At 33.3% G+C, this 20,160-nt stretch overlaps 1 protein-coding gene across 1 annotated transcript in view; it reads right to left on the bottom strand.

Moving 5' to 3' along the window:
• Nucleotides 1-18,277: 18,277 nt before the first annotated feature.
• LOC118191921 (uncharacterized) overlaps nt 18,278-20,160 on the bottom strand; it is a 208,081-nt gene continuing 206,198 nt past the window's right edge. Inside the window, exons 32-33 of the mRNA XM_085827585.1 lie at nt 19,451-19,549; nt 18,278-18,673 (exon numbers count right to left, since the gene is read on the bottom strand). Coding sequence (XP_085683711.1) covers nt 18,462-18,673; nt 19,451-19,549 — 311 coding nt within the window. The 3' untranslated portion in view covers nt 18,278-18,461. The remainder of the gene's footprint in view (nt 18,674-19,450; nt 19,550-20,160) is intronic.

A 20,160-nucleotide genomic window follows, 5' to 3' on the forward strand; every position in this document is an offset into this window, starting at 1 on the left:
GTATGAAATCCAAAAAGGAATTTTTCAGTATTTGTTTTGCATAAGATATTGTAATTCACACATTTTATTTCCAGTGCATAATCTGCACTTCTCCCGATTTCACCCCAGGTCTTTATTATAGATGCTAAATCATTATTCAGCTTTTTCCGAACTTCATAGTCTCTACGGCCTAAATTTCAGTGCCATAGATGTAGGAAATGGCGATGCAACTGTAACTGTGCCGCCGCAGACGAGATCAAGCAACGATGGTGATTGCAGATGAGCAATCATGTTATATTTAATTATCTTATGTACTTTATTTTGTAATTATCAAGACTTTTCTGCTTTTCACTACTGAAATGTCTTAGGCCAATGAGTAGTCTTCCTGAAACCCATGTGACAAGTGGTCACGTACCCTCCAAAGTAATCCTGTCCTCCTAAACATATTCAGCGGCAGTTCTATACCTCGAGCGTTCTTGGAGCACCCACTTCAAGAGAGCCGATACACAGCTTGCAAGCTAGAAGCGGCTCTCAGCGGAACATGGAACAGGAGATGGCTAATGGTGGGACATTTACTCATCTTTTTCTTATCACTTTTAATTCATGGAACTAATTGTTTGTACACTAAAATACGGGGAAAATATTCCTATATTTTGATGTCAGAGTTGTAAACGTTCCTGCCCCCTATATTGATATTTCAGTTTCTCTGTACTGTGCTTAGTGAGTTCCTATTATCAATGATTAAGGACTAGCAATTTTACACCATTTTCAAGAGGATTACATGTACATCTGTAATCTTACTTGTATAATTTTTACTTTTACTTGTATAATTTTTGTTTTTAATTTAACTTTATTTAAAGTATAAGCAACATTTACTCTAAAGACAATTTTGAAAAATTAAAACGGAAACGAAATACTGAAGGAACTTTTATTACCAAACTATTTTCAAGAATCGATGTTGCCTTAACACAAGAAAATGATGAAAATGTAACATGCGATATCTTGAAGAGCATCTAAAACTTTTAATTGATAAAAAAGAATAAATTAAAGAACATTCGATTCATGTAAACTCAATTGAAGAGTACCTAAGCACTAGCACTGATTACCAAGAAAAACTTATCAAGTATAGTAACAAACTTATTTCGTGAAACGGAAGTTATACTAACTCCTCGACACTTTATGCTAACTCCTTTATGTGAGCCACATGAAATGACAGCTTAAATTTAGCCTCTTCAATCAAACTTCTTAAATTAATAATGAAGCCGTATTCAGGACACCCGAAATACTGGACTGAAATTCGGAATTCATTTAAAAGCACTATCGATCGAAGTGATTTACTTCCCAGAATTAAAACATCTGCCTATTTAAAAGCATACTTGACTGGAAGAGCGTTAAATGTAGTATATATCTTTTACTTAACTGTCAAAAATTAGAACAGCGGGGTAAAATTATTGAAACATCGTTTCGGTCGTAAAGATATCATAATTGATTTTTTTTCTTAAAAACATTTTAAACTTCAGAAGCGATAAAAATTCTTCAAATGTTCCATTTTTGCGAAACTTACATGATGAGCTCGATACGAAATTTAGATTCAGTGCAAGAGTATTCAAAATCCTGTAGTCTTTCGATTGTCCTAAATTTATTGCCGAAAATACTTGTTTTAGAATTTTGGTAAATTCAAAATGTGATTTTGATTTTCTGTGCTTATTAAAATGTGAGATTTAATATCGAGAATCATTATTATTAGATTTACATGATAGAAAAGTTTCTCAACAAAATCAAATAATTTTCAAACAGCCAAATTTGGATCTGGCCATTTATCTAAATTTTGTCCCGAGACACATCATGAATCCAGTTTTCAGTAGCTACTCAGGAGATCTCAATAGCTGCAGAAGTAATTACGACTAATATTTATGTTGAAGGACAGTAATATAATACTATCAGATGCTATAATCGATATGTATATTCTTAGGTAAGTTAAAATTCACACAAAAGAAAACTGTGTTCATATTTTTAAACATGTTGTTAAATATATTGCTCTGGAAGATGTGCACAGCAATAATATTTCAATTATTCAAACATTCGAATTAGAAGTAGGTCGTACTGCTATAAAAAAACAAGTTACGATTATTGAGAATCTTGTCTCCGATTACAAACTGCTCAAAATTTCGAATACTGAGTTAACTAACCAAGTGAAAGATAAAACACCTATTTTTGACATACATAGGCCATTATCTTTTGTCTAAAGAAACACAGTAGATCAAACAAATTCACACTTGTTTAGCCTACGCATAAGTGAACCGTAGTCTCCCGAATATTGTAGTAGGTTGTAGTAGTACAAACGAAAGTTGTATCCATACTATATGTACAAACTACCACAAATTAAAGAAGAAGATTGGAATCTCGGTATAATTAAACAAGAAAATGGTATTAAAAATTGGTGTCTCTTGCCGTTAATAGAAGATTTATGGGATAAACTACAAGATGTTCGTACGTTCACTACTATCGATTTAACAAATGCCTTCTTCCATGTTAGTGTCGACAGAAACAGCTGCCGTTAAACATTGTTTATCACGCATAATGGACAATATCAGATTTTACGGGTACCTTTCGGTCTCTATACCTTATCTTCTGTATCTCAAAGATTTGCGAATAGAGTTTTCAAGTATCTAGTACTGCGAGACATGTCTTACTCTAATTAGATGATATAATAATTATTGTTAAAGATAAAGATGAAGGTATTAAGCATTTGAAATCCGTTTTCTTAGTTGCTTTTCATTAAGGTCTTGAAATTAATTTTAAGAAATCTAAATTTTTAAGTCGTAGAATTGAATTCCTTGGTCATATCATCGAACATGGTAAACCGTACCTATCTCTTCTTAAAGCATCCACTATTATTAATTATCCCGAAACTTTAAGTCATAAAGACTTACAAAGCATTCTTAACCTCGCCGGATAATTGTTTTAATTTATTCTATATTTTTCCATAATTTCTAAATCTTTAACTGATCTTCTTAAGAAAGGTAAAACTTTTTAGTTTAGTGACAACAAGAAAAAAGCCTTCAAAATTCTGAAACAACGTTTATGTGCAAAAGCCGTACTTAGCATCTATAATCAGCAGTTGAAATACACACTGATGCCAACATCAACACAGTTATGGTTGTATTCTCATGCAAAGATCCATGACTGATAATTGGCTACATCCTGTTTATTACTTTAGTCATCTATGCAGTGTAAACATCCTTCCTTTTCCGATGCTTTCGGCTTTCAATTGAGTTTTATTAATCACTGTTATTTGCTCCGATCTGATTCTGTCTAATTTTATGAAGGAGGTTATAATATCTGTCATGTGGCAGGTAATTCTTGAATCAACTGAGTTTTGAGTTTTGGAACATTTTTTCTTTGATAAATTCATATGCAAAATCCTCAGTCTTTTCAAATTTCTTACTTTTATTTTCTACGTATCTTTGCTTACTGAAACTCTATATTTTGTTTATTTCCATAAATCTTTATTCATTTGCTTTTTATTCTTGAACATAAGATTATTTTTGTTTTTGTACCTTTCTTATAGTTACCTAAAGATCAGCATTCTTTTCCCTTTAGGTCTTTTTTTTAATTAACTGCACCTTTCTTGATTGAACTTTTTGAATTTATAATGAAATTCATTTCATTCTTCCACTCGCTTATTTTCTTTTCTTCTTAAGCATCTGTAAATTCGATTTTCATGTGTTCCATCATCAGTTCTTCTTCAGGAGGAGTTTCTGAAGTTGAACAAGGTTTTTTATAAATTTTGATCAGCCATTTAGTACCGATCTTCCCCGATTCCTTATTGTCAGTTACGATTTCAAATGTTTTGCTGATGTGCTTTTCAAGAATTTATTCGTTTTTTCCTATTAATGTATACAGCCTTCCGAGAAAAATAAAGCTTATTAGAGAGAGTTTTTTCTTTCGTACTTTTTTTAATTCCATCCCTACTCCTTTAGCTGTTGTTTTATTTCTTATTAGTAGGATTTAATTATTTTCTACAGGTAAGCTTGCGCTAGCCTGAGCTTTCATGCCGTTTTATTCATTCAACAGTGATTTCTTTGGGTACATCATTCGTCATTAAATCCCACAAATTTTGATTTTCAAAAATCATCACTAGTTCATCACTCACTCACATCATTTCCATACGTGATTACAAAATTTACATAATTTCTTAACTGAACCTATTTTCTCAGCTTGCAGCTATTCACGCTTCCATTTTTCAAGAGCGACGCAGTAGGAAACTTCTGGTTTTGCTTTTAGAAAGCGGATTTGGCTGTCCTCTGTCGATTATTCAGTGGTATGACAGAGTTTATACTCGGTTTTTATTTATAATAACTTATTTCTGTGGATATCATGTGTTCCGATAATGCAAACATGTTATCAGTTTCATAAACAAACGCAGAAATGACGCGCTAGTTCTGCGTGTTTTCTGAATACCGCAAACAAGTCGATAAGAAAAAAAAATGGAACAAAGTCAGAATCTCGTAATTCTTTTAATGCAATCCAAATACGATGTACGGAAACACAGAAAGACAAAATTAAATGTTGCATGATTTTAATTTACAGCTCTAATTAAAAAAAACGTAGAAGGTGAAAAGATTATAGGCGACACTCGATTTTCCCACATAACTAGTTTTTAAAAATGCGCGATAATGTTGAATGTTCAAAAGTATTGTTACGTGCGTATGGGTTCGTAATGGATTGAATGCACACAGAACAGATGATAAATTAATGAAATTTATTTTTCCAAAAGAAACAGTTTACAGTTCTCGAACTCTTTACAAAAGTAACTCGTACATTTTTCAATATAACAGAACACAATTAGTAGTTGCCACTTCAGTTTACTAAGAACTTTAAACACGAGACAATACAAAAAAGCCTCAAATGCGTAAGCTCGCACGTGAATCCTCGTACTTTCAATACTTTGAGCGAAACTCTGAACTAAACTAAACTGATGCTCTTTCCAGCCTTATATCAGGCCGGTTTAGTTTTATCTCGTCCGTTAAGAAATTTCCGTTACTTTCGATTCCTCGAAAAAGGCATTCACAGTTACAGTTACATAGGACGCATACAGTTAGGAATCTGACTAGTTACAGTTACATACGTATAGGCATAAAACGTAACCAAATGTTCACTAAGTTTGGCAATTTTTTATTTCTCGTCAAATTTCACGACAAAAATTAGTCCCCAACACATTTACTTTAATGTTAAACTAACTGACCCCTGATACCTTATTTTTCCAGCATAGCTTCACACTCTTGAGGCCTTTAACATTATATTATATAAGATATACTATAATTAGATACATAGTTTGACTAAAATTATTTGCATGTATACAAAATTCATAACATTGCCTCCTTCCCAAGGATTGCACTTCCGGGGCAATACAATCCCTGGACAGGAAGCCAAATTTACAACTAAGAAAAATCAATAACTGAACAATGAATGCAGTACTAAAATAATAATTTAAATAAATAACATACAACAAATAAAACAATAAACCATAAACAGACGCATACATTTACAAATTTACATACACATGGGACAATTGTCTTACTTTATACACGCTATGGGAATTGCGTACTATGGCCATAGTAAGCGACTACGGTAATGAACGAATTTAGGCTTAGAATTTGATTACTTAACGGATCTAAACGATAACGTCGCTCAGCCTATTTGCGACTGCGTAATGATCATTCCAGAACGACTGTAATTTAGGAGAAAATTATTTCTTTGAATCGGACCCAATATCCACACCTTGTCACCTTAATTGAATCAATGTACTTAACTGCAATGTCGTGTCGAGTCTTCATCTTCCCTGTCGTCAAGCTGCGTCACTTTCCTGCAAAAGTTTCATCATTTCTCACCGTAACTGCAGATCACCTCTGGCGGCGATGATCCAGAGGACAACCAAACAGGTGCTCCTATAGTTGTAGCTTCTCTCGGCTGCGTTTCTCAGGTCTTTTCCGCCCTCACAGGCTTCGCAAGTTTGGGACCAATTTTGCACGTCAGCCTTCGCATTACACCAGTAGAAATGCTCTCGAATTCTATACAAAGTCTTCATTATTCCGAAGTGGCTTCCATTCGGACTACTATATAGTACTTTAAGAATGTCCGGTATCCAAGACCTTGGAAGTATCAACTGGCACCGAAACGCCTTTCCATCATCCGATTCAAATTTCCGGTACAAGACGCCGTGTCAAATATGGAGTGAGTTTCAGAGAGACCAATATTGCTTTCTCATAGGACTGTAGATCGAAATATCCTGCCTGTTAGGTTTCCTATTTGAAGACTCCACTGAATCAATTATTGTTTTAATGCCTTCGTCTTCCAAATGGTTCTTCATGACTTCCTCACTCCATGGGTCTAGACCAGATGATCTTGAAGTTGTAACTTGTGCGGCCGGATTAAGCAGCTTGTCTTTCACTTCGAACCTGGAGCAATGTCGGCAGCTTTCTGGGCAGTGGTCCTCTATACAGGGCGTTGGTGTTCCTGTATGACCGTTCTCTCCTCGTATAGTTATGTCACATTCATGAATCTCTGTATCCATCTGCGTTGAATTTCGAGATTCTTCAAATTTAATAGCGCGATCAGTGATCCCTGATCTGTTCGAAGCAGGAATGTTCTGGCGTAGAGGTAAATGAGGAAAGGTTCTATGGATTTATCTATGACGAGCAACTATCTCCTGATGATACAGTACAGATCCGTTTGAGATAAACACTTACTATAGTACACTACGTAACGTTCTTGTCTTTTATTTCCAGAGGCAAAACAGCACCACATTACCATTACTCGTATCTTTGTAAAGAATAGATGGTCTGTCGAGCTGAAGATACGTCACGATCGCAGATGGCTGTCTCAAATGTTTATATGCCAATTGTTTTAACAGAGATGATAGATACACTGCTCACAAAAAGAAATTGGGGAGACAGTTGTATATCTTCCGTTCTACTGGGCCGATTGACAAGATTCAAATTGCGTTTATCATATCTCGAAAGTGCGACTTATCTATATTAAATTTATATATAGCTTTGTTCTAATATAGGTATTCTGACACAGAATCGGACTTTTCTGAAATAACATACCATATTTTCCCGTATTTCGATTCTACGATATTATATTATGCCTAAATATTAAATTTTGCAATATTCTACGGTATCAAATTATGCCTAAATATTTAATTTTGTAAAATTTGGGGCAAAATTTACGAAGAAATTCAAAACTTTTTCTTGGCGCAAACTGAAAGAAATGCACTTGGCAAACTTCTTAATTTATAGCAAACTCTTTTCATTTTCTTTTTTTAACTGCAGCCTAGCGGGAAAAAAGTCATCGTTCATACTTTCAAATAATTTTAACAAAGTGCGTATTATTGTTTGGCGATATTATGGCTTAAAAAATAAAAGTAAAAAAAATAAAAATAAAAATGACAAATTTTAAAAGCTCCAATATGTAAATTCATCTATATCTTAGAAAATATTGAATAAAAAACTCTAATTTTTTTGCAGATGTGCTTAGAAATATATCCTTTTTATGATGATGTTAAGAATTTTCTAGGTTATAATACACATTTTTTTCGAAAAATTTATAAAGTTATTTAAAAATACAAATTTTAAAAATAATTCATGAAACATGGGCGAATTATATTCGGATTAAGTGTAAATTTCGAATTCTGGAAGAAGGAATCAAGTAAGTTTAATAAAGAAATAGATATTATTAAAATATATATGTCAAATTTAATTAATATTGAGGAGGTAAAAGTTCGATAGCTAACTTTTTAAAAACTGATCGTGATTTTACAAAACTTACCAGTTTGGCATAATTTGAGTCAATCAAAATATGGAAAACATTGGCATATCATTTCAGAAAAAGTCCGATTTTGTGTCAAAATACCTATATCAGAACAACGTTATATATAAATATAATACATATCCTAAGTCGCGCTTTCGAGACATGAAAAACACAACTTGAATTTCGTCAATCGGCCCAGCAGAACGGGAGCTATAGAACTGTCCCATTTTTCTTTTGCGCAGTATACGAGGTAAGACATTTCCTGTCTGAGCAATTTACATTTTGCAGGACTTACTTTTACACTGGCTTCTTTCAGGTTCTGAAGAGCCTTCCTAATATTTTCTCAATGCTCTTGGAAGCATTTGCCAACGATACTGATGACATCCAGCTATAACAGGCACGTTTTGCAAGAAAGGCCTCTCACTATCTCCATGAGGCATTCGAATGTTGCCGATGTACTGGAGAGCCGCTTTAAACTTGCAAATGGTCTGCCGTTTGTAAATGCGGTCTTTTCTCGCTCATCAGAGTGTATCTCCAACTGCAACATCCACTCTTTAAATCAAGCTTCGAAAACAGTGCTTTGAATTACAGAAAGACAGACACAAGCTTCGAATTTCAGAAAGAGTGTCCAAAATATCGTCCGTTCTAGGAAGAGGCCATCTGTCTTTCTTAATGTCATTCAACCGGCAATAGCCAACGTAAAATCTAGTTTAACCATCGTTCTTTCTCACTAGGACTATGAGAGACGCCAAAGGACTTGCTAAAGGATCAATAACGTAGCTTTCTTGCATGTTCTTTAAGAGGTTGGAAATCAGTAGACGCTTTGGCTATTGTTTAGTTGGTGGATGATCCCCGTATCAATTCTATGTTGTGCCAGGCTTGTTCAACCTATGTCAGGAGAAGTGCAGGAGGAAACATTTTTAAATTCCTGAATCGTGCAGTACTCCGCTGTTCATCACATAGTTGCGCTTTCTGCAGTAACTCCAATGTTAGGCTCTACAAAGACACAATGACTGGAGGACTACTGGTTCGTTTAACACAGGTCAATAGAGTACATGCTGCAGTCACTTTGCCGTTCCTAATTACTTTTGTGTTTTCACTTACGTTGGCAGTTCTCACTAGGTGATGGGCCTCAATAGGTCGAGACGAGTACCGAAGCTATTCGTACTTCATTTAGGTTGTTACACTTCTTACGCTATTCCACTTTGCAGTACGAAAACGTTCTGTTTTCTATGAGTCTATGTAGTGAAAATTCTTTTCTTGGAGGTACTGTGATATTGTCTTGAGCTATTATCTGGTGGACTGACTTAATTTCGTTATCTTTAATTACGAACAGTGGTATCTCCTCAGAGACAGAATAAAGAATTAAAAGTTAATTTGTTAAAGTCCAAAGAAAAACTGTATTTCTTTAGAAAGTCTAATCCTAGTATGCAAGGGTCTATAATATAAGCGACATATGCCATGGGATGGTTGTCGGTTAACATTTAACATCACATTGATGTTGATTTTATCATCAGACACAGTCTAGAGGCTAACGCAAGACGGGATGCAGACGAGTTTACCTTCCAGTCGTTCAGCCAAATCTTTCCGTATGATGGTAGCATTGCATCCTACGTAGACGCGGAATTCCAGTTATATGTCCCATGATGAAGAGTCCATTACTGCCGATTTTACATGCATATGTCTGAAGCGTTTTAAAAGGAGGTTTTTCAATATCTGGCAACCTCCGCTCCGCAAGGATGTCATTAATTATTTCCTACCATTTTGCTAAGGAGCCGTCTTAGCTTCCCTGCATTGGGATATTCTGCTGTTTCTTTATAAGTGACTTTCACCGTCACAGTTTTAGCACTTTAGAATCGGTTTGTCATTTCACTGGGTGCCACTCAGCAAAGTGTATGATATTTATGTTTCGAATTTAACCAGAAGCTTCAGTGAGTTTAACTAACTGGGCTCTTTAAATCACACGTTTTCTTCTTTTTTAGCGCAAAAAGAACTATTCGTCTCGAAATACAATTTTGCGTTGTTTCATTTTTTTTTAATTCGAGTTAGTTGCCCTTTGAAAAAAACACCTTAATATATTATTCATAGTATATAACATAGTTAATCTGTCTGTTATTAATTAACAAACTAAACTATTTAAAATCGATGGATTCAGTTCTCAATAATATATTTTTTTGTTTTTTAACCGGATTGATTTTAAAAACACGCATTTAATTCATGAAATATATCTATTCAAAACAGCTCCCCGGCAGCTACAGACATTCGAGCCACAAGGTCTTCAACTAAAGGAGCGGGCGTCCCGTGCACCAAACACTTCATTTGGCCCCATAAGAAGTACATGCATGACAGGTCCGGTCATTGGTAGGCCAATGAACCTGACCACCACGACCTATCCTCCCCTAGCCAAAGGTTACATCGAGGTGTCTGCGAGCATCAGTCGTGTAACGAGGAAGAATCCCGTCATGCTGGTACCACATGGAGTGGCGCAACAACGGAGGAACATGTGCTGCGTCAGGACGTTCGGGCAGGACTTGCTCGAAGAAAATCAAGTTTGCCCTACCATCCAAAGAAGTGGGCAGAAGTTACTGTCTAATGAGGTAGTCTGCAAGAATGCCAGCCGAAACATTTATCTAGAAACACTCTGATGAGGGTTCTCTGAAGGCCCCACATGGGCGTTATGCTGATTGAAGGCTTCCTCACCTGCGATGTATGTTTCATCCGTGAACAATATTAACGCAGCAAATATGCTGTCTGTAGCATGTTGTTTCAGGAACAATGTAGCCGACCTCCGGAGTGAAAAATCCTCAGGCTCTTGTAAAGGGACGCGGTGAAGATGGTATGCGCTCATTTGGTTTGCTTCGAGTATCCTCCAAACGATAGATTGAGATAAACCCACTTCCTTGGCTATCGCTCGAGTACTCGTATTTGGTTTGTCTTCTACCAGACGTATGAGCACTTCCTCATTGCCAGGTGTCCTCGTCGTTCACTGTCGTTTCATTGTAGCTCTCATTAGGCAATCAGTATCGAGTATTTTATATTCACACGAACATCGTGTGATCTGGAGCACACCTGCTCGGGTAAGTTTCCTGGTACAAACGCCGAGCGGCGTTTTGCCCGTTACGATCCTCAGCTCCATACACAATCAGCATATCGGCCATATGAATACGCGTTCATCCTACCACCATGGGAAATGAATACTTCCAGCAAGATCGCTGTTCACGCAACCTTGTGTTCAGCGGCCTCTACAGCAAGACTGTTGGGAGTAATCTTCCAGAACATAAGGAATTCCATGCAGCGCTGCTGTCAGGCCTGCCTGACGACTTCTGGTCGTAATTTCGAACACCTATTCCAGCACAAACTTTCGATAGAATGTTTTGTTTTTTGTCCCATTAATGTGCTGCTGTTCCTGTTCTAGTTTCTCTGATTTGCACCATAGCTCGCAACTGCGGCATTTGCGACTCTGCATTCCTATGTGATTCCGAGTCGTCTCTGTATCCCCTACACAACCTACACGTTTGTCGGTCTGGTAGCGAATCGCTCTGTAGAGACCGCAAGACCCTTTGTGTCATATCATTACTGATAACTTTAATTTAATGCCTAATGCATGTTTTTAATATTTTGTATATTTTCTTCGTCATACAATTTTGCGCGTACGAGTAAAATGTCGAAGGTTTTTAAATGTCAAATTCGTTTGGATTTGAATTAAAAATTTATTCAACAACTGTAGTGATTTACCTGTATTAGGTCACAATATTAGCGTCTTCTTAAGCAGATAACTGAAATATTTGGCCATATTTTGTATATTTATTCCTTTGTTTGTTTATATTTTAAATATTTTTTATGAATAACTGGAATGGAAATGCTACCTTGCAATATGATAATTTGTGATTCCAGGATTATTGCTTTTAATTATTATTATTTGTAGTACATTTTATTAAAGTAATGGTCACTTTTAAAAGTGGTAAGTTTGGGAAGACAATCGCCATGACATATACGTGCATTCTTTATCGGCTTTTATTATACTAGTTTTATTATACTCGTATTATTTCAAGTAGTATTTGAATAATAACTTTACAAATAATTATTAATTAAGCAAAATTTCAAATATAAATTTTGGAGAAATATGTTCAGTAAATTTTCATAGCTGTTCTCATTTGTTTAAAATCTAAACAGCAAAATATTTCTTAACCTGTTCTGACGCTCTTTGTAAAGAATTGTACACAAAATCTTCATATTTAATATAACAGACGATTTAGAGTATCAGAATTTATTCTCACGTAAAACTAAACTTGAAAGGAATATTTTCCCTAAACTAAACATGCAGTTTATCAGTTTGATACTAACGGAGTTTTAAAAATTGCAAAATAAAAAAATTAGCTATTTTTTCAAAACATTTTTAATGTTAGCAAAAAAAAATTTAAATGTTTTTTAACATGCTAAAAACACCAATTTCAAACTAAACAAAACTGCTTAATTGAAAGCCAAATTGTTACCTATTATCAGTTTTTTGTCTTCTGACGAAATACTGTGTTAATTTCTGTCTCCCTTCCCAGAGCTCCAAATCCCAGAGCTTCCAGAGCTGGGAGCGCTCTGGGAAACGTGTTAAGTCCTTTTAAACACCACTTAAAAAGAACATTTGAATAAACCAAACTAACCTTAGTAGAACTGCTAAAAATTTCAACTCAAAATGAAAATATTTTTAATTCGAGACACTTTACTCTCTTGTTTACTCTCTTGACGCAAATGATTGAGGCTTTAACACTCGGGCACGCTTTTAATAGGACGTCCGATCCACGCGGAGAAAAATAGGCGAAAAATACTAGAAATTGTCGAACAAGTGCATAAAAGTTAGCCTCGCAATTATATTAACCATCTACAAAAAGGGATAAATAGCAATATTCAAAAATAAGGTATCTCCTGGCGTTCTTGCATTGTTCAAGGAAGAAAATTTACCTCTCTTGCGATGGCCGATGGCCTCTATGTCGACTAGAAGAAGTAATAGCTGGTTCTGATGGCAAAATTGTTGTGGTGATCTTACGGACAAAAATAGGCAGTTTAAAATGATATACTTTAAAAATTTGTATATTTTTCGTTCAATAAGAAAATGTTGTTTAATACAATATCTAATTTATTTTAGCTGTTATTGTTGCACCATGCTGTTTAGAAATTATTTATTTACATATTTATTTTGAAATACTGAGACAATTCAGCGTCAGGTGGGATGCTGGAGATCATTATGCTGTTTATTTTTAAAATAAAAACTAAAATATTAGGTTTTTCAAAATTCCGCAACCCTAGTATATGCTATAGTATGTATAGTAAGGTTATAATGCTCATTTTTGTTTCATTATTTTTTAGTAGTTTTAATTATCGTCTGCTCTGTAACTTGAATTCTTGTTTTTTCATTTCCAATGGGTACTAGCCGTTAGAGACGTTGGTCACTACGAAGGCCAGAAGAAGTTGTAACTTTATTATGGATGCATCTAATAGGTGGGCCACTATTGCCTCCTCTGTGGGGACAGACAAGTTACATCCATGCCTTCTCTGGGATTCTAACTCGGGCCTTTCGGTACAGCCATTAGAGTCACTACCCACTTTACCGTCTGGGAGGCAGCTAGTATTCTTTTAAAATAAATTAGTTCATAGTTCTTCCTGCATCTAGTAGCATTGTGTTCCTCTTAATTTGTAACAGCTGAAAGTCTTCAAAAATGTTTTAATGGGAAATAATTCTTAGGAATTCTGTAGAACAAAACGTAATCTTATTCAGCCCAAAATAACTAAAAATTCATATTTTATTTCACCTGTTTGAAAAACTGTGAAGCAGGCGATAACAATTTTTTTAAATCAAGATAAAAAGAATAATAAATTCCACAAAAACAAATAAAAACAATATGACAATTGTTCCAAAATTGCATGCAAGTAAATTAACAGACTGATATTATGAATCGAAAAGATAAGAACTGAAATACTGAAGCACATTCATACCAGCATAAAATTAATAAAAGTTACTCCAGCATTTCTAAAATCTTTTAGAGATACCAAATGACAACCAAAAGGAAACCTCGAAGGGACAACAAAAATAAAAATATAATTCCTACTCCTCGAAATTCATCGCTGATTTGGCAGAAAACTTTTACTATAATACAGGAGTTGTCAAATATACTTGAAATCTCTTTCTCTCGTTAAAAGTAAAACATTCAAAATTTTAAAAATCTTCACTACTTAATTCCCACACATTCTATTGTTAAAGAAACTATTAAGATCTCTTAAAATTTCAGCTACCTAATAAATCCGGAATACATTGGTGAATTATTGTTTGATTGAGTTCATGAATTCAATTAACAAACAAATTAATTTAAATAACTTGCTTAAAATTAGCATAAAATGTAATCCGATTTTTTATGCTTGAAATAAAAATTTCAGTTTGCTTCAAATATTCTAAAAATTAGGTACTTTGGTTAAAAATATCAAAAAATGCGCATTAGCAGTAGCATTAGTCAAGAAATTTAATTATCATCGTGCAATATTGCAGGAATTTAGAAACATAAATTTTAAAGTAAGCCTACATGAACATGAGACTAAATTCCTTCCTTCGAAAACTTTGACAATGAAACATAAATGGCAAACATTATTACTACCTTAAACAAGCATATTATTAAAAATAGCAGATAAATATCTACTCTATATTAGCACATTTATGAAATGAAAAAGCTAAGATCGCTAAGCTAGATCAGAAAAAAAAGCCCAAAATTATAATACAAAATGAAAAAAAAATTGAAAACAATTCAAAAATTAATAAAAAATTCTATTATTATTATTATTATTATTATTATTAGTAGTAGTAGTAGTAGTCAGGGCTTAATTTCTAAAATTAGAAGTGCCGGAGCCCTATGGAAGACCGTCAGCAAAGGGGAACAAGAGTAAATAAAATGACTATTAAACTCTTTAATAATTGTAAAATTAAATAGTTAATTATTATTGAATTAATTAATAGCTACTTAATTAATGATTATAAATTGCTATTTAATCAATAATTGTTGCATAATTAATTAATTATAATTTTATTGATAATTATTAGATAATTCATTAAATATTATTTATTGAAATAATTAAAGATTAAAGTAATTAAATAATTAAAATAAAATAAAATGTAAAGAGATAAATTAAATTTAATAAGCGGTTTTTAATTCGAGATAAAAATTTCTACTGAAATTGTTATTATTACACGAAAGAAGTGCCGCAGCTTTCTTATTCAGGGCTCCAGTGCGTTCCGACTAGAATTATGATTTATTACAAAAACTAAGAAGCAACGGAGCCGGGATCCGGTGGGTTCTGGCCTAATTTAAGCTCTGATAGTAAGGGGGGGAAGTTCTTTTATGATCACAAAAATTAAATATGCTTAAAGTATAGCTGATGAAATTTCAGATAATGCTAAAAACAGGGCGAAACAGAATGAGGGCCTGAGGGTATGAGTGGGTGGAAACAAAAAAATGAGGGAAATCCATAGACCTTATAAGAAATAGACCAACCCAAATGGGTTTTCTCCCTCGTCTGACGCGTTTCCAGCTGTCACCTTAATCACATTTGGAGGAGTAGGGACGACTTGCAGGAATTTAATAGGGGTTGCCTATTGCAGCGTGTATAATTGTCAAGAAAAAGCTGGTTGTAGCGCCTCATTTCACAAATTAGAAATTCTCCATATTTTTATTTTTGAAACTGAGATTGATTTTAAAAAAGTTAGCATATTTATCGAGCATAATTAGCGTTCCAGATAATTATAAAGCTATTGCATGCTTTCAGGGCTGCATATTTTTTTAGCTTTTCCTATGCTGTAAGGAAATTTGTAACTACTTCTTTTAGAAAATAATATTTTAAATCTGAACTAATATAAAATTTCAAACAAGGAATTTTCTCTTGTAATTTTTATGCTTTTTATTGGTGTAAATAAGTAAAAAATACTAAAATATTTAAAAACGAATTTTGTAAAGTTTTGTTTAAAATTCAAAATTGTGCTGCTTTTTTTAAATTATAGATGAGTATTATAGCACAATTTCTATAAAGGAATTTTATTTCAATCATATTTCATAATACATGATAGTGATAAACACTTTTGACTCCTTAATTTTTATACACTTAATACTAAAATTGTATTTAACAGTAATAATTAATTTTGCTTGTATTTTATAGTGATTATTTTTTTAATTTATTTTTAATATAAGATTTTTTTTATTTGCTGTTTACTTTATTAGCTCGAAGCGGCATTTTGCACTGTTTCACTATAAATATCCGTGTCTCCTTGCAAATTGTTGTTATTAAATATTATCGCCCTGTATTATATTTAAAGAAATTAAATAATGAAGAATCTGCATGAGTACATGTATGCAACATGAATTCATGCATACAATTTTGTCACAGTTTCTCGCCCTGTGACAAAACGACAGAATCTAGAGTCATCAAATTTTGAATAATGAAATCCTCCACCAGAACATGGGCATCTGGACGGTCAAATTTCGAATTTCTTTTAATTTATTTCATATTTTGTAAAACTTTAACGAATTTTTGATTAATAAACTCAACGAGTTCAAAGCGAGTAATTGTAACACTGTACGGAAAATAACATTTTTATCTCCAGTGCGGAAATTTCTAAAGGTATGCTGTTTTCAAATATGTGTGGTTTACGGTCGAAGAATATGATATTCAATAAATATAGGTACAACACAAAACGTTAAAAAAAGGTTCCTTTTCGGCGTAATATAAAATCTCAGTGAGTCTAGATTTTATTTTATCTTTTTCTTCTTTCATTACACTCAGAAAATTTTATGCTCGAATTTTATAAATTATTAAAATAAATATTCCACTTTAATAAGTCAATGATGATATAATCAAATAAATGATTGTTTTCTAATGTTATTATAGTTTTGAAAATCACTGCCTAAAAATGGTCATTAAATTAAAAAAAAATATCAGATCTTGTTTAATTTTACGTTATTTATTTCAAAGCATCAAGTACTATCAATCTTATTTAATTTTACGTTATTTGTACGCAAAATTAAGCCCATAAATTTTGTGCTTAGAGTTTTTACCGTTTTACCAAAGTAAAGATGTTTTACAAGAATTACGCGTGGAAAAAATGCGCGAAATGTAGTAAAAAGTGCTTTAATGAGATTTATCAAATCCTATTTTGAAAAAACTGTGACTTTCATAATCTCATCACTATACAACGTATCACATTTAATAATTAAAAAACGTTATGTGGTACAAACGCCATAGGTTTCAGTGTTAAAATAAACCAGATCGTCCCTACTCTTTCATGCGGACATGTCGGTGACGCGCGCCCCGCCCACTGGGTTAGTCTATTTCTTATAAGGTCTATGGAGAAATCTTGGTGAGAAAGAACGTTTTCTTTGATCACAGCTCTCTGCTGATATAATTATACCCATCAAGCAAATGTGTGTGAGTGGGAAAATGAGTCCTGGATCTGACTTCTAAGGATAAATGTAAAGTTGCTGGTTACACTTTGTGCCCCCCCATATTTGGTTACATTAGTGCATACTGGGGGAATACGATGTATAGGACGTGCTTGAGCAGTTTATCTCAGTATTTCACTCTTATTGTACTCGATATCACTTAACGCACATTTAAGAGCACAAATTTTCCTTCCTGTGAGGATAACTAACTGTAACCATCGATAACAATACAGTAGATACGATGGCATAGCGAGAAATTTACGCGTATTTACGCCCCTAAATTACGAAATAAAGGATATGCCTTCAAAAGCCATAAATTAGGAACCACAATTTAAACAAAGAAGTGAGTTTTAAATTTCTCCTTAACCAGCAAGAAATATTCAGTAAACGGATATTTATGGGTCATAATATTAAACAGAATATTATGAACTTATGATTAGTCTTTGAAATATACTTCAAAAGTGATTTTACTTATTAATTGAAGGTTTTATTTCTTTACATTTTTATTTTTTCCCAGGAAATGAAGTTCGAATGAAAATGATAGTGCAGTATTTCACAGAATACTACATAAAATACCAATTTGAAATTAAATTTACTAAATTTTCACTAAATTGTCTCAATTTTGAAAGTAGATGAGCCAAAACTCTTCTACCACAAAAAAAAAAATTAAATTAAAGCCAAATTAAAATCATGTTAAATTATTAGTAAACATTTTATTAATTTAAGTTCTTCAAGTCGATTTGACTGTTTAAACATAAGGCTTTTCAGCTCACTAAGATGTTCTTCTAAGAGATAATGTTAGATATAGTACAAGCTTAAACAAAACAAAGTTTCATACATCAAAACACTGATAATCGCCAGTTTCAGATGCAATTTATAAGCAAAGCTTAATTGCATTGAAAACATATATCATATTTTTGCATTACAAAGTCAGACTAGGGCAGAGTTAAGTTATGAATAACATTGGAAAGTGAGTTGCTTAATAAAAGAAAAACATTGGATTTTTTTTTCTTTTTACTTTGCATCTTTTTACTTTACAGATACATCAGAAAAGCAACATATTTCTTGAAGAGACATGGTTTAAGAAGTACACTTTAAATAAAAGATATGTAACATACACTAGTATCTCATTTTAATCAATTAGAAATATTCAGCAAACTTGGTATTTCTGCTGAGTGAAAAGGACATTAATTCCCAGAATTAGTTAAAAGCAGTTAAAACGTTTACAGGATTATTTTCTGATTGTGCATTACCTTGAAGTCCACAGTTTCGTAGACCTGCATAGCCTTCACCATCCACAGACCTCTTTATAAACCTTGAACTTTGTGGACCAGAGGCAGCTGCAATGATTTTTGCAGATTCATAATTTTGATTAATTCCGTATGCCTGTGCGTCTGGTGCGGCTTGTCCAACTACAGAGGAAGAACGAAATATTTTCTCTCGAATAAATTGGAAACATTTAAATATTTAATTCATCAATTAAAACTTCAAAAGTTACGATCAAAAATAATGAGAATCAAATAATTATTTTATCATTCGCAGATGACATCGCTATGAACGAAAACATTTGAGAAAACAATGGCAGAGAAAATGTTTCGCTAAAGCATAATCATTAGAGAAAGTTAATACAAGGATATATCTCCGAATATTTAAAGACAAGTCAAATACGTCGTTGTAACCCCCCCTCAAAAAAAGATAGTTGCAATTAACACAGCTTTAGACATTGAAGTAAACAAAGCGAGTACTGAATAATCACACATATTTTCTTCATACTAAAATTTTAATCGGAGTATAACGAATTACCAAGACCCTGATTAAACTTAATTTCATTGAAATTATTTACCACATTTGTATTGGCGAAGGAAGACTTGGGCAGTGTAACACAATGAATAAGTTTAAAACGATATTCTTTAAAGGGAAAAGCCATTTCTTATTTATTCTGAAACACGAGAACTGCTTTGTTATTTACGGTGCAACATATTAGAAGATTGAAAAAACTTCGGGATATTTCTTCAAAGACATAATTAAAAAGTACAGTTTAAATGCAAAAATAAGTTTTAGTAGCTGTTCTTAACCAGCTAAAAATATTCGATAAATCGTTATTTCTGCTTACACAACCTTTAATTCCTGAATTAATTCCTAAAACTGTCTTAAAATATTTACAAGATTACTTTTGGCTTGTTCATTACCTTGAAGTCCATAGCTTCGTTGACTTCTATAGCCTTGAGAAGCATCTGCAGACCTTTTCATAAATCTTGAATTTTGTAAACCTGCGGCTGCAGCGGCATCTGCAAATTTACAATGGAAAGTAGTTGAAGTAGAAAATAAAGCAGTTATTATGCAATATTCAAATACTCCTTTTGTAATATTTTGTTTGCGATATAGAAATCTCGTCACAGTGCAAATCATTTGCTAAGACTAATTTTGTTGAGAGCATTTATCGTACTTTCTTCACATTTCGATTTCGTTAAGTATTATCATGAACGTGATGTGGGCAGTTCTATTAAGCATACGTAGCTATTACAAGGCCAAACTTGATTTACAATACAAACAAATAAACAGGTGTAGTTTATACAAAGTTTTTAAAGTAATATTTCTTGCGGCTTGCAGAGTAACATACTTAGACCTAAGAAAACGGGAGGGAGAGAAAAAAATTTGTGAGATCTAGATTTTAACTTGGCACCAGATGATTTGTTAAGATCTGTTATGTTCTTTTTAAGCAATGCAGGTCTCCAATATCCTTTTATCTTTAAATCATTGCTTTCTTCGCACTTAAGTCACTTAAAATTCATTTGAACAGTGATTTCGATTTGTAACAAATCAAACTGCACCGTGATATATCTGAAAGTGCTTTACTAGAAACTGCTAAACGTACTTTCCATACTACGATTGAATTTAT

This window comes from Stegodyphus dumicola, chromosome 12, assembly GCF_044657685.1.
Source record: "Stegodyphus dumicola isolate Sdum_Otavi_A_Nest chromosome 12, ASM4465768v1".
Lineage (NCBI taxonomy): Eukaryota > Metazoa > Arthropoda > Arachnida > Araneae > Eresidae > Stegodyphus > Stegodyphus dumicola.